The 13671-nt window shown below is 40.0% G+C and overlaps 2 protein-coding genes across 3 annotated transcripts; both read right to left on the bottom strand.

The window, feature by feature from the left end:
* Nucleotides 1–492: 492 nt before the first annotated feature.
* On the bottom strand, nucleotides 493–7281 carry prrg4 (proline rich Gla (G-carboxyglutamic acid) 4 (transmembrane)). Of its 2 annotated transcripts, none has more exons than XM_031846569.1 (7): nucleotides 3989–7281; nucleotides 3735–3842; nucleotides 3471–3634; nucleotides 3335–3362; nucleotides 2696–2834; nucleotides 1794–1988; nucleotides 493–1655 (listed from the first exon to the last, which is right to left on the bottom strand). In XM_031846569.1, the coding sequence occupies exons 2-7, from the start codon at nucleotides 3826–3828 to the stop codon at nucleotides 1628–1630; spliced, it is 648 nt and encodes a 215-aa protein (XP_031702429.1). In that variant the 5' UTR covers nucleotides 3829–3842; nucleotides 3989–7281; the 3' UTR covers nucleotides 493–1627. The 2 variants fall into 2 exon arrangements, with proteins under 2 accessions (XP_031702429.1, XP_031702428.1); XM_031846568.1 differs by having other exon boundaries at nucleotides 494–1655; nucleotides 3975–7281.
* A 96-nt stretch (nucleotides 7282–7377) lies between these two features.
* eif3m (eukaryotic translation initiation factor 3, subunit M) lies at nucleotides 7378–13441 on the bottom strand. The gene is made up of 11 exons (XM_031846567.1): nucleotides 13325–13441; nucleotides 12516–12648; nucleotides 12054–12192; nucleotides 11605–11728; nucleotides 11328–11422; nucleotides 11020–11103; nucleotides 10825–10924; nucleotides 9295–9376; nucleotides 8366–8509; nucleotides 7924–7984; nucleotides 7378–7619 (listed from the first exon to the last, which is right to left on the bottom strand). The coding sequence occupies exons 1-11, from the start codon at nucleotides 13364–13366 to the stop codon at nucleotides 7496–7498; spliced, it is 1128 nt and encodes a 375-aa protein (XP_031702427.1). The 5' UTR covers nucleotides 13367–13441; the 3' UTR covers nucleotides 7378–7495.
* Between the last annotated feature and the right edge of the window lie 230 nt (nucleotides 13442–13671).

Genomic DNA, 13671 nt, shown 5'->3' with positions numbered 1-13671 from the left:
TCAGTTTGTTGTAACTCCCCTCTGTGAGACTTTGTTTGGATAACCTTTGTGCTTTTATCAGCAGCCTTGATACTTTATTGCTTAGGTATATTTTTTGCTGCTGTAAAAAACAAATTTCCCCTTGCAGGATGAATAAAGTATCTATCTATCTTATTGATAACAATTAGTATTACCGTTATTTTGGAACATGGACCATTTTGCATCCTTAAACAATATCTTTGAGTTCTGAGCTGCATGATCCTAATTATTTTATTTTATTTACTGAATTTGACAGTAAAAAGCCCAACTTCTTGGTATTGTCAAAGGACATCAAACAGTACATTGATGATATATGTTCTTCTATAAATCCCAAAACTGTGAACATTTTTCAAATCAAACCTGATCATATGCACACAAAATAAATAAATAAAAATGGATACACCATAGAGCCATCTTGCATACATGTAGACAACCTCACACACAGTTGAAAGATGAGACAAAAATAATTAAAATATCAATTTTATTTAAAAAGATATCTATAAAAGATTTTCATTTCAAGTAGTTATGGTACAGATCAGCTTCACCAAGGCTACCCCTACATTAATTCTCATGTCATGATAAGACTTTGCTAATGTTAGTTTGGAGGAACATAACTTCTTAACCCTGTTTCTGCATCATCTGATGGGAATGAAACACCAGCCTGACAAACTGTACATCCCATCTGTTGAAATATGTTTTAGCTGTCCTTTTCCTCACATTTATTGTTCCGTATAAATGTAAAACAGTTTATTTATAGTACAGTTAATAATCAACCACAATTTATTTATAGAAATGAAACATTATTTCACATAGAACAGTGTTCTCATTAGTTGGTGAATCAGACATACATTTCCTGACACAAAAGGAATTTATATAAAACAGCAACAAAAGCCACACGTAAAAAAAAAGAAAAAAGAATAAAAGATGATGTTAAGCTTAAATTACAAAGTGAATTTTTACAAAGCAAGCTGGTAGCCCAGTGAAACAAAAACACTTGTATTTTCTGTATGGCAATATTATATAGAATACAATCATGCCATTGAAATCAGTTTGGGTGTTACCATTTTTCCTTCTGGAGACCGGAAGCTGTATGATTATACAGATCAGTTTCTCTTCATTTGCAATTAATACTTTCTCTCAGTCTATGCATGCTGTGTCTGAAGCAACTGCTCCTAAGCGCCTTAATACTCCAGCAATTTAAATCCTTCATGTCCAATTCATTATTGATTCTTCATTTACATTTAGACAAAAAGCAGCAAACTGGTTGAATTGTATTATAAAGGTTATTCAGCACAGCTGTATGGTAATATTATAAAGCATAATTAGACCTGGGAAAATAGTTAGTCCAGACAACCGACTACTATGTTTTGGCACAAGCGTGTTAAGAAGTTGGATTACACTGCTTAGTAAAAGGTACCCCAACAAGCCAGAAAGATTAGAAATGTATGAGTGGAACAAGATAATCAGAGCAATAAACATAAAGGCATAAGAAGTTTTTTTAAATATTGTGATGAGGAAAAAAAAGGTATATAATGCTAAGCAGTGTAGAACAGTGTAAATGTTAGTTGTCAATTGTTGACAGACATGCAGATGTGTTGTCCTGGAGATACTACCGCCGAATACTCCCAGGTCGTGAGCTAAAACCAAAAATAAGAGAAGATGTTATAAAAGATATATTTGAATGAGCTCTCTGTGACTGCATTATGGATTGCGTACAATAAAAAAAAAAAGTGAGTTATCACATAACTGAAAATAAAAATGCATTATGCAAATACCCAGGATAGGGAGGAGGTGGGGCATCATACGGTCCACTTTTTGCAATTGCCTGCTCATAAGAAGGCAACCCCACTGGGTCTATTTCCTCAATAGGGGGTGGATGTGCAGGTGGGAGCACAGGTTGTAAGGACGCCTCCTCTAGCCGTCGCATTATTAGTGAAGCATTACTCCTCCTCGGTCGCACCTGGACGGAGCTTTGAGAGGAGTGTAGACATTCATATCATTCATATGTGACCATACTTAATGCCATTTAGTATCAAGGTAACAGAGGGACTTTATTCTTGTTATACAACTGTGCACAACAACATTTATTTCTAGGTGTTACAAGAAGCATAATGTTTGAACAGGTATAGATCGATGTATTAATTGATTACTTGATTCATATAAAATGATTGTATTTCTTACTATTTTGATCATTTATTAATCATTTCAATCAATTTCCAAGCAAAAATACCAAACACTCAAATATGAGTATTTTATGCTGTTTGTGTGATACAATTTGTGTGTATAACACTTTCCACTATTTCCATTTTATAGACAAAAATATAAATCATGAAAATAATCAGCAGATTAATAGATAGTGAAAACATATGTCGAAGCCCTGAACAGGTGAGAACAATAGATACTGGACAAGAGTAGCAGCAAATTATATAAATTGTCTGCATATGAAAATATTTCATTCATAAACCTTCTGAAATATTAGGTGTTTTATTATATATGGTGCTATAAAAGTGTACAGGTTGACAGATTGCTGAAGTACCCTGGGGTTATAGTACAACAGAGCTGTACTAGTGTCTATAGCCTTGGAGGTACTGAAAGTGGGTATTAGTGCTATACTGAGGGGAAAGTGTGCAGGAACAATGTAGCTGCCATTAATAGTGATAAAGACCCTTTGACTTACTTTGCACGGCTGAAGCTCTTGCATTTGCCGTGACAGAAATACCAGAGCAGAAGGCCACTGATAACAATGGCCACACCAACAGCAACCAGTCCCACCAGAAGAGATGTCACATCAACCCGTGTGTGGCGTTTGTCCTTTTCTGTAGATCACAGACCACAGTGAGTAACTGGACAGCGGGAGTTGTACTACGTGATGAAAGGTATATCACAGGGTGGTTCCTCTTTTTCATTCAATATTGATTTTTTTGGGGTTTGAGAGCAGCAGTCTAGAATAGTTTGAACTTTTACAGCAGCAGACACACAGTGATTAGATCTACTCATAATTCATTCATCCCTAATGCAAAACAAATTAGAGTTGAAGGGGTAACTTACTGACTGCAGACCAAGCAATAACTTTCAAAGCTACTGTACTAATTTATCCTCCACCCTCCACATATGATATATATACATTTTTGTTTTTCTTATGTAGCAAAATGAGACTACAAACTGCATTTCATTGAACAATCATGTAGCCTTGTAAGTGGGGAAAGCACTAGTGACATAAGTGTACTTGCTACAGGCAAGGCACAAGTGTTCCTTAACAACATACACAACTAGTCATTGCATAACACATAGTGGTATGTAGGCTTACATCTCTTACCTGCAGAGTATTTTCCCCAAAAAGCTATCTGCAAAACAAAGTATCATTAGTATGGTGAAGTCTGATGTGAGGCCAGTGTGTCTTTGTGCAGATTCAATATCCTCAGTGAGCAGCCCACTGAACAGCATCACTCAACTGTAGCTGGGGTGTTTTCAAAGACCTCCCTTGCTTCTTCGTAATTGCAGTCTTCTTCATAACACTCCCTCTCCAGATTTCCAGGAACGAAAATCTCAAAGTCAAACCGGTTGAACAACAGATGGCGACCCAGGAACGAATTTGCGTCCCCTTCATCCACGAACACTACAGGACGCGTGTCCAAACAGGTGAAATGATTAACAGAACTGACAGATCGGAGTGTGTCAAGTGGATTCATTTGTCATTCTTCAACAATATCGCTCACCTTCTTGGTCTTCGTGTTTCGACAGCAACCTCCTCACACAGGCCAGATCTCCACAAGACAGGAGTTGAAGGAGTATGAACAGATGAAACAACATGGTCGTGCGTGCACCTGCGCGCGGACAGCGGGTGGGGAATGAGTTGGCGGTACAGAGGGAACAGCACCATTAACAACGCATCCAGCCGTTACAAAACTACCATTATGTACAATCTTCTTTCACCAACCGGCACCAGATGGGCTTACCTATTCTACTTTACCTATGATGAGAAGTGTCACATCATGATGGAAAGAGTTCCAACACCAACAAAATGAAACCGAGCTAAAGGAGCGGTAGGTGCGCGTGTCACAGCCTCGACGCAGATAAGATTAGTCAGGAAACGTTCAGCGACAGTGACAAACAACAGCTGAGCAGCAACTTCCTTCGACAAACTTTAACACGGTTCATGTAGTTTGAAGATCAAATTTAAAAAAAAAAAAAAAGGTGTGCCCGAAAACTCCAGACAGTCCCGGTAGATTAAAAAATGGTGTTGTTTACTCCGAACAGATGTGGCCTGAGCACCTCCTAAACTACCTGCGCAGACCCAACCAATCGATCACGTTTACCTGGATAATAGAGATAAGTTATGTAAATAAAGATGGACGCTAGATGGCAGCTGACACCACGAAAGTGGAAGTAGCTGGTAAACCATGCAATAGATAAAGTACCTATAATATTAGGTCCTTACCCTTATTCAATGTAGGTGACACCCCCCCATTTTAGACATTGACATGATGGTTTCATGACTTATGTTTTGTCATGTAACCACTTGATCTTCCATACTAAGATCTATTAGGATGTAAAGGGCAATCTGACTTTAATGACACTTAGAGGGTTATTCAGTCTCAATATCAAAGTTGAATCTTCACTTTAAATGGGTCGGTGCAAATTACTGTTGTAACACGATGCTATCTTTTGGGATCTTTGCATCAGGACTCTTTTTTAAAAGCACTAAAGTCTCCTCTCAGTAGCTCGAGAGCTGGTGACTACACAAATATTCTTAGGCCTTGTAAGGGAAAATGTGGTGTAATAGGCATCTGTGTTAAAATACACTTAGTCTGTCATTTTCCACCACAAAGAATGGTGACTATAGCAACTTTAGAGACACCGCAAATAGCAAAACATGAAGCAACACATGAAGATAAAGTTTCCCATTCTGCCTGGACAAACCATCCTCCATAATAGTGTTCATGTTTCAAAGTCCATGTAAATACAAATATCCGTCTATGGGCTTCTTGGTCAGTGTTTATTAAAAGCAGAGAGAGGATGCAAATGAACATTATCTGGCTGACTACTGGATGGTGGTAATTGAAGAGCAGTGAGAGCCCCCCTCTTGTACTTGGCTATGTCTCTGGACACCATCACAGTCTTAGATTTACCCAGAGGAATGTTGATATGAAGAAAAGGGGCGAGGAAAAGGAGATGTTCCAGACTATCTAGTCTGTGATGATGTCAGAAGTCACTTTACACCACATATGTATATCAATATCAATATATTAATGTTTTAATTACTAATAGTGTCTTAATGCCGGGGAATCCATGTGGTTCTACATCAGCTCACACAGCAACGTTTGTGCTAAAACACAGTAAATTGGACCAGTGGACAAGTATTTAAAACCATCACTTAGTACTTGTTAGAAGGAAGGAAAAAGCCCTTTACTGTACGGTTATAGCTGGTTGAGTAGCTTTAACTACTTTATATAAAGTTAGGTAATTTAATCTAGTTTTAGCCCAACCAAGGGGACAGACTGAGTCACAAAATAAATTTGAGGGGTCATGACATGATTATTTTTGGAAGAAAGAACAAAAATAAGTTCTGCAGTTCTCTAATCTTTGTTATTTTTTGTGTGTGAAATTTTCAATGTTTAAATCCTTGGTTACAGTTATTTAAATGAAACCATCTAAAAAAGCAGAGAGGAAATATTTGGTGGAACTGCTATAGACATCTAAAACGTGACGAGGGGCCCCAATTAGATCAATTAATTTGTAATCTTAAAAGTAACTTATCTATAGCGGTTAAATATAAATAAGTACAGTACTGGAGTAAATGTAGTATAGTTACTTCCCTGCTGAGAACGTGAGCTGCATGTGCAAAAAAAAAAAGTCCAGTGAAGCAGCTCAGCTTCCAAATGTAATATCAACTCATTTGCTTTTTATCACTGAACTGTGCAGAACTACTTCTATCCGACTATGATAAGAAGGGGTCATGGGGCTTGCACCAGATAAACCAACCACAGCACAGTCTTTACATCTGGGACATCTCACATGACGGAACATCCACAAAACAGTTACTTAAAGCCAGTGAAACAAATTAGAGACAAGAAGAGAGAGAGCAAGATGCCTTTTACAGGATGAGAAAAGTAGCTGCGAAGCAATAACTTGCAGAGAAAAAGAGCATATGCTGAGCAATGGAAACCTAGATATGGGGCTTCACAAACATTGTGTCACATTCGTTTCTATCTGCTCTACCTTGCAGGTGGCTGTGATGAGGTTACGCTTCTGAGAATGTGTTCTGTGATTTACACCCGTTGATAAGCGTCAGAGATGCTTGCTCCCTGTGGACAACCGAACACAAGTGAGCGGTGAGTCTCTGCAGACTTCTGATAGGAAAAAGGATACTTTGCAGCAATAAATGTGTACCTCTAATGCCCATTTCATCGCAGTGAAAATATTTTAGTGAACTGGCTGAAATGATCAGATTACGACTTTAATCAGGACAGAATGAGGAGTGGCAGACCACTAAAAAACAAAGTAAACAAGCTGAGCTGTGGTTTTATTACTCAAAGAAGATTCACCGTCTATTTGGGGTGGGGATTTAAAGAGTGCAATGTCAGTAGTCTGCACTGTGTCAGTTTTTGCTGATTTCATCACAGCCCCAGAGGGAGAGAACTCCAGCAGACCCCTTTTACACCTAATGCCTGGGCCATATATCAATAGAGTCCACATCCTAATGCTCTGGACCGGTGCCCGAGAATAGATCACTGTGCGGGATAAATGGTACTTAACTTTACATCAACGGGCAAAGGAAAGGTAAACTAAAAACTGTAGAAGTCCTCGTCTTTCCACTTTCCATAGACCTCAAAAGACAGTGAGTCATGCAGACTCCAGCTAAACAGTGTCATTTAACCCGGTGGACAGTTTCACATTTGTAGTGGCAGTGAATCAGCCTACGCCACAAGCTTTAAGTGTTGATGCGACAGTAATACAGCTCTGACCCCAGCAGACCTGGTCATCTTAAAAGTTCACATTACTGTTGTCTCCGCTCGTGTTCCCAGACAAGTGACCCTCTTGTTGCAGGTTATTTCTCACCCAAAGTTACAGCTCATCTAATACCAACATGGCGTCCTTTAAGTACAACCAGATGTTGAGAACCGCTAGAGGACAAGCCCCCATTAAAGTCACTGTATGGCTTTCTGAAAAGATCATAAGGCAGCTAGTGGGGTCGTTGTCTGAATATATGAATTATCCATTAAGGGCACAAGTGAAGCTTTTTACTGTTGCACAAAATTTGAAATTTATCAATTTCCAGTTCCTTGTCCGTTTATGGCATTATTTAACTTGAAAAGAACTTTAGCTATCTTTAAATATTTAACAAGAAAGGAGCACAGGTGATGTCTACTGTTCTTTTATTGGATTCATATAAAAACTGATCAATTCAGTCTGGGGGATTTGGAAAGCAGAAAAGAATAGAGGGCCAGGCAGTCTAGACAGGTGGGTTAGGGTGGAATTAGGCAGAAGGTGACAGGGCTTGCAGACTGGTCTTGACGGCTGCTAGGTTGGCCTTCCAGGAGCTGAGGCTGTCGTGCAGCTGCTGCCACTGCTGCTTGCCAAAGGTGCGGTGTGTGCTGTGGCTGATTGAGTGGAAAACAGAAAAAAGCAAGAATGTTAAATTGACAAAGAAAAAACAAAACAAAAAATACAGGCCAAGGTCACGTCTCACAACTATGAGGAAATAAAACACAGAGCTATATTAAACTAACCCTCTCACGAACACTGCACAGAAGGTGGCACCATCAGTATAGGACCATGTTTTCTGATCATCCAGGTAAAGTACATTAGGTCTTGTTTGGTACCAAGCCAACATTTGCTATAACTGCCCCTCTAATGCAGATATTTGTTAAGCCATGTATGATGTTGTCTGATTGAAGTACTTACCTCACAACAACTTTTCGCTGTGTCTGGTCAATTTTGCAGTACACCATCTTAGTCCGAACAGCTAGAATGAAAAAGCAGACAGGAAAGGAATAAAGAGGCAGCAAAAGCTCTGACAGAAAGCAATAAAAAAAACTTTAATAGGGAATGCACTTGAAAGATGAAATTGGAGAGGAAGCTAATCCTAGTCACTAAACACTGAAAGTGCTATTCTTGGTTCTATGCCATTGTTCCATTGTAAAACATTATCACCACTGCATTCTTTCTTTAAAGAGCGGGACATCTTTTTTTTTTTTTTTGGTAGAAGAGTACAAGCGTGTGTCCATTTGTCACCGCTGTTCAGTCACTACCCCCTTACCCTCCCCCATTAGTCACCTGTGAGAAACTAACAGCACACATTACAGTGGTAGACAGCGAGGATTGATTTGAGGTGAAGTGCTCGTACCGTCAATGACAAAAGCCTCGACGTCATCAGCTCCAACCTGCAGCTCCTGCTGCATGGTGTCGAAGGAGATCTCCTTGAATTCCACAGCCATGCCCATGAATGTCAGCAGACGCATCTTGGACATGTTTTGCTCGTGAGACAGGCCTGGAGAGCAACACGCAGGGATCATTAAGCACAAAACAGTCACAGTCGATTACTCTGGACTCGGGGAGTTTCCCTGTGATAATCGTTTCTACATTTAGGAGCACGCAGTCAGTGCATCTACTCATTAACACAAACACCACTCCACATTGTCTGTTTTGACAGTCCATCCTACACATGCTTGTAATTACACCCAAGCCTTTAGTAGAGAGAAAGAGACACACTGCTGACACACACACATTCCTGGACTGTGTCAACAGAGCGCAGCACAAGGCTCAATATCTAGAAGAGTGGATTATAGGAAAAGGTGTTTCAGATGGTCGTTAAATGTAACTTCACATTTGTCATATTCAAATTTGAAGAGTATTGTCCTTCTTAAAGATCGACTTTTTTTTTGCCATCATAGCAACAGCAGTATAAATCATAATATGGATGTCCTTACAGCGGGAAACTGTTGAAACACTACTTCCTAAAGAGAGAAATTCTCCAAACTACTTAAAAGATGGTAATCCCTTGATACTCAGAGTGGCAGCATTAGATTACGAAAGAGGTTTCTTTAGTTATAATACGCTTATGGTAGAATATGTCAATACTGATTTACAAATATGGTAAATAGCAGAGACATTTCATCACTCAAAAACCACTAGTTTGTAGGGTAGTCAGACCATTGCATCACATGTACATTATCCCCAGTTTTTAAAATAATTTTACTGTATTTTTAAACATTAGTCAGTGCATAAGCTTGTGTAGAATTGATGCAACTAATATCTCAACGTATGGTTACTTACCAAGAGAGTCAATGAAGTCTTTGTTACTCTGGTAAAACTTTACGTATGCTGCTAGTTTTCCGCTCACAAAGATGGTCAATAGCTGAAAATGGAGTCAGAAGAGGGAGAAATGCCTTTAAAAGACTCTGGAAACAGTCACATCATCTTTGTATTCATACAGGCTGAATCTGTAATGACCATGTCCAGATTAAGGTTATGATACAAATCACTGGCTCAAATGCAGAAACGTTGTGCTTGATGAACATCGGGCTAAACTATTAATACCCGTGGAAATGCCAGGATGTTGACTTATGAAAAAAAAACAGAAATCCGAGTTCACGCCCTATTAGGAATATTTTTCATTGTCTCAACCTGTTGAGCTGGTAATGTACGAACATTCCTGCTGCTCACATTCTACTTTTATAACTGGTCAGCATTTAAATGTTGGGTTGTGATGCCTTATATGTCACTGAGATGTAAAAGACAGTCGAGAGGCTTTCACATTGTGTGTTTACATGGAAACGATTATCCCGTTTTAATAAATGGCTGAGGTGGGTTTTGTCTTTTAATATCCCGTTAGCTCTTTGCAGGCTCCTCTTCCCACCAATACCACTTATGCTCAGTAGATACCAATAGGCACCAATGATGATCTTTGTGGTTTTAACCCCACGCTGTAGAGCCCTTCTGTCCGGGAATTTTGCCTTCTTAAGTTTACTTAAGAAATAGTCGTTTATGAGCTTTCTTAACCAGGATGGAGATGTGTGAGGACCATGTCAGGTTGTCCATGCTGATTCCCAGGAACTGCTAACTTGCTCCACCTCAGCTCCATTGTTATAGACGGGGGCAAAAAATCAACAATCAGCTCCTTGGTTTTACATCGAGCAGTAGGTTGTTTCTCTGAGCACCACTCTGCAACGTTGTTGATTTCCTCTCTATATGAAGTCTCATTGTTGTTTGTAATCCGTCCGATGACGGTAGTGTCGCCTGCAGACTTCACAACACAGTTCTCTTCATGTTTGGGGGTAGCAGTCGTGGGTGCACAACGTGAACAGGAGGGGGCTGAGCACACAGCTCTAGGGTTGTCCGATGTTCAACACTAAGTGGAGGATGTGTGGCTGCCGATTTGAACCACCTGTGGTCTGTTTGTGAGGAAGTCTAACAACCAGCCCAGAGTGATACATTTATCAATCAGTTTCATGGGGGAGATTAGGTTGAAGGCTGATCTGAAATCAACAAACATTCTGATGTAGTTGTTGTTATTTTCCAGATGAGTGAGAGCTGAGTGGAGAGCAGTGGAGACGGGATCTGTTGGCTCTGTATGCAAACTGGTGAGGGTCCAGGCTGGCTGGGATGTTAAACATCATATGACGTATGATCAAACCCAAGACAAGCCTCATAACGGAGATACTTATGTCCATGTACACAAACCCAGTTTGCGTTATAATTCTAATCACACGACCTAAACGGGCATTATGCACATACGAGATTGACAGGGTTGTCGCAATGAGGGAACTTATTCTTTTTGAACATTGCAGATCCTTCAGTACTCACGTCATGGATGAGTTCTCCCTCCAGGAAGCGAACCGGTTTCAGGGTGAGCAGGTGGTCAATCAGGAAGGTGTTGGGGTCTTTGAGAGCACGGACGATGCATCTAAAGATAAGGGACCCCAATAGATGTATGCATGTTTGAGATGTACGTTATATCAAGGGTTAATGACAAATGTTAAACGAGGTCTTCAAGTTTACCTGTGGGCATCAACACGTGCTTGTGAAGCATTGTCTTCTGTGTAACTTCCCAGCAGCTCAATCATCACCTTTGCTGCAGCATCGCTGTGACACGAGTAGATAAGAACATTGTTAAAGACTCTCTTGTACCAAGGACAGCACACTATCTCACACAGAGTCTTAGGCCTAGAGATATGTATATGCTTTAGACAAATGTGTACTATTTTCTCCATGCAGGAGTTCATAAATCTTAAATTCTATGCGTTCACATTATTGCACCTGTGCATACAAAAACATGAATTAACCCATCTGACCCTATGTGTAGTTACCCTTTTTTGCAGTCAACCAATGCTTCATACACCAGCCTCAAGAGTGTGTGCTTCTTCTCTATGGTCAGGTTCCAGTCGATAATCCACTTGCGCACCTGATCAGCAGCACAAACAGGTATCATAAATCAACTGCAGAGGAAAAATGCAGCCTGTGCAGATTTGAAAAATGTGAGTGACAACTTTTTTTCGCCATCTCTGCAGCTCAATACACAATATGAAGCAATGCTGAGGCAGTCTATGGTCAGTTATCTCAGTTGATCATGTTGAAAAGATATACCTGATCAAGGTCAGTGGGGATGAAGGCAATGGCATTACAAGTTGCAGCCACCTTGATGAGGCCACAGAACACAGTGTACCTCACTGTAGTGTTTTCATCCATGCCATGGAACAGGTTACTTAGCCTGTAACATCAAAATAAGAAAAAGATAGTCAAGTATTTTATACAGAGTACTGATTTTTAACTGTTCCATGTTTTCTCGACAAATGCCATTTGTTTTTAAAATAAGCTTTCCTGCCTGTTGATGTTGGAAATAGCATCCTTATGTCAAGCTTGCAAGACCAGCGGTTTCATATTAACCAACATCAAAACAATGCCCGACTTAGCCTCCATGCATAGGACATGTTTACTCAGTCAGAGTAAACATGTCAGTCAGCTCAGTCAGGAAACAACAATGATAAGAGTCAGCACTATAAATAGATTTAAGACAAACAAAACAAAGGACCTACAGCTGCATCCTGAGGGAGGGTCTCTCTCCTTCACGAAACTTCAAAAGTTTCTCACATAGACTTTCAATGAGAGCCTCCTGCTTCTCCGTCTCCAGGATCAACAGCAGAGACACAATGCTGTTCATTACACTCTCTACATCTGCAGCGAGACACAAAGAGAGGGGCATAAGTCATAAGATACTGTCATGCAGGAGTAGTTTCAGAGTCAGGCGAACGAAACACGAATAGATACTGCAATGCATTTAGGGTGGCCAGGCCGAGGGTCCTAGTATTGTACATTAATCACTGGACTGGGACTCTTAAAACACATGAGCCATAATACATGAATTAAACCTGTGCTTGTCCTGGTAACACAAGTCCAAATATCTACTTGTGAAAAGCGCATATTGCTTGTTATTGTCTATCTATCTATTAAGAGTTGACAATGGGTAAGAAGCAGGGGTGTTCTTCATCACGGCCTACCTTTATCATCGTCCTTGAGGCATACATCACATGCCTCGATGATCTGAGCCAGATCTACATGTAGTCCACCTTCAGAGTTCTCCTCTGATATTTCAGCTCCTTTGGCCTTCATGTAGGCTCTCAGCTCGGAAGCCTGTTACGTAGTAAAACAAGTAGTATTAGTGTTTGCATAAAAACTTAAAGCACAGGAAGTACCAAGCTGTGTGTCGAGAATGTAAAAATGTAGATTAAGTAGGTGTTTTTTACCCAACTGCTATAGCTAGCTATGGTTACATATTGTCATGTTATTGTTTTGAGTCACAGAAATATTAGCTGCAGTTAGCAATAGGGAAAGGTAAACACATCTTAATAATGTCTCTATGTGAAGCTATCAGCTATGGTCGTCTTACAAACAGGACGCGTTAGGTGACTTGTCAGTTTGAATACGTTTTTGTTGATTTTGATGTGGCGTTATGGCTAAGCAGCTAGCATTCCTAGCTACACTAACGTAACAACATTGACGAGATTTGATGACAGCGGCAGCAAAAAATACATTGAGCTGAAAACGGAAAAATAAATATACTCAATACATTTACATAAAAACCGTCTAAATGGCAAGTTTAATGATATAATTACAATTAACGTGCATCCACATATGTCACACACTCAGCATGTAACGGTAGCTAGCTAACAATCAGCATGTAACTTTCGGCAAAAGTTAGCATTTTAGCTAGCTAGCATGCTAAACTATCTGGTTGGATAGTTCCCATTTATCGACTCATCCGCGTGCGGGAAGATGCAATGGGAGTTTTTAAAGACGTGGGTCGTACCTGGTCTTCCTCTGTGATATCGATAAATGCTGGGACGCTCATTTTTGGTGATTTTGTGAGCCTTGGTGATGAAATCCACGCTCCCACCACTGCTGAGACCTGAGCGGAAAAGAAAAGGCAACAGTGTCGGTGAAAGTCTTGTTCTTCCGGTTCATGCTGTTAAAGCGACAGTAACCTAAATAACTGCCGCTGAGAGCTATGGTTGAAGGTTATCTCATGGCTGATTGTGGTAGCATTTATCCCTCTCTCAACTTTGTTACTTTTGAAATTGGTTTATAATTCTTAAAATATGTAGGCTACCATTATACACACAAATTATTGGACTTTAATGAGTATCTGTCCTGATG

Source organism: Anarrhichthys ocellatus, unplaced genomic scaffold (genome assembly GCF_004355925.1).
Source record: "Anarrhichthys ocellatus isolate YVR2014 unplaced genomic scaffold, GSC_Weel_1.0 scaffold6, whole genome shotgun sequence".
In the NCBI taxonomy this organism is placed as follows: domain Eukaryota; kingdom Metazoa; phylum Chordata; class Actinopteri; order Perciformes; family Anarhichadidae; genus Anarrhichthys; species Anarrhichthys ocellatus.
The sequence above is the reverse complement of the archived record's forward strand: the minus strand, read 5'-3'. Positions and strand labels throughout refer to the sequence as shown.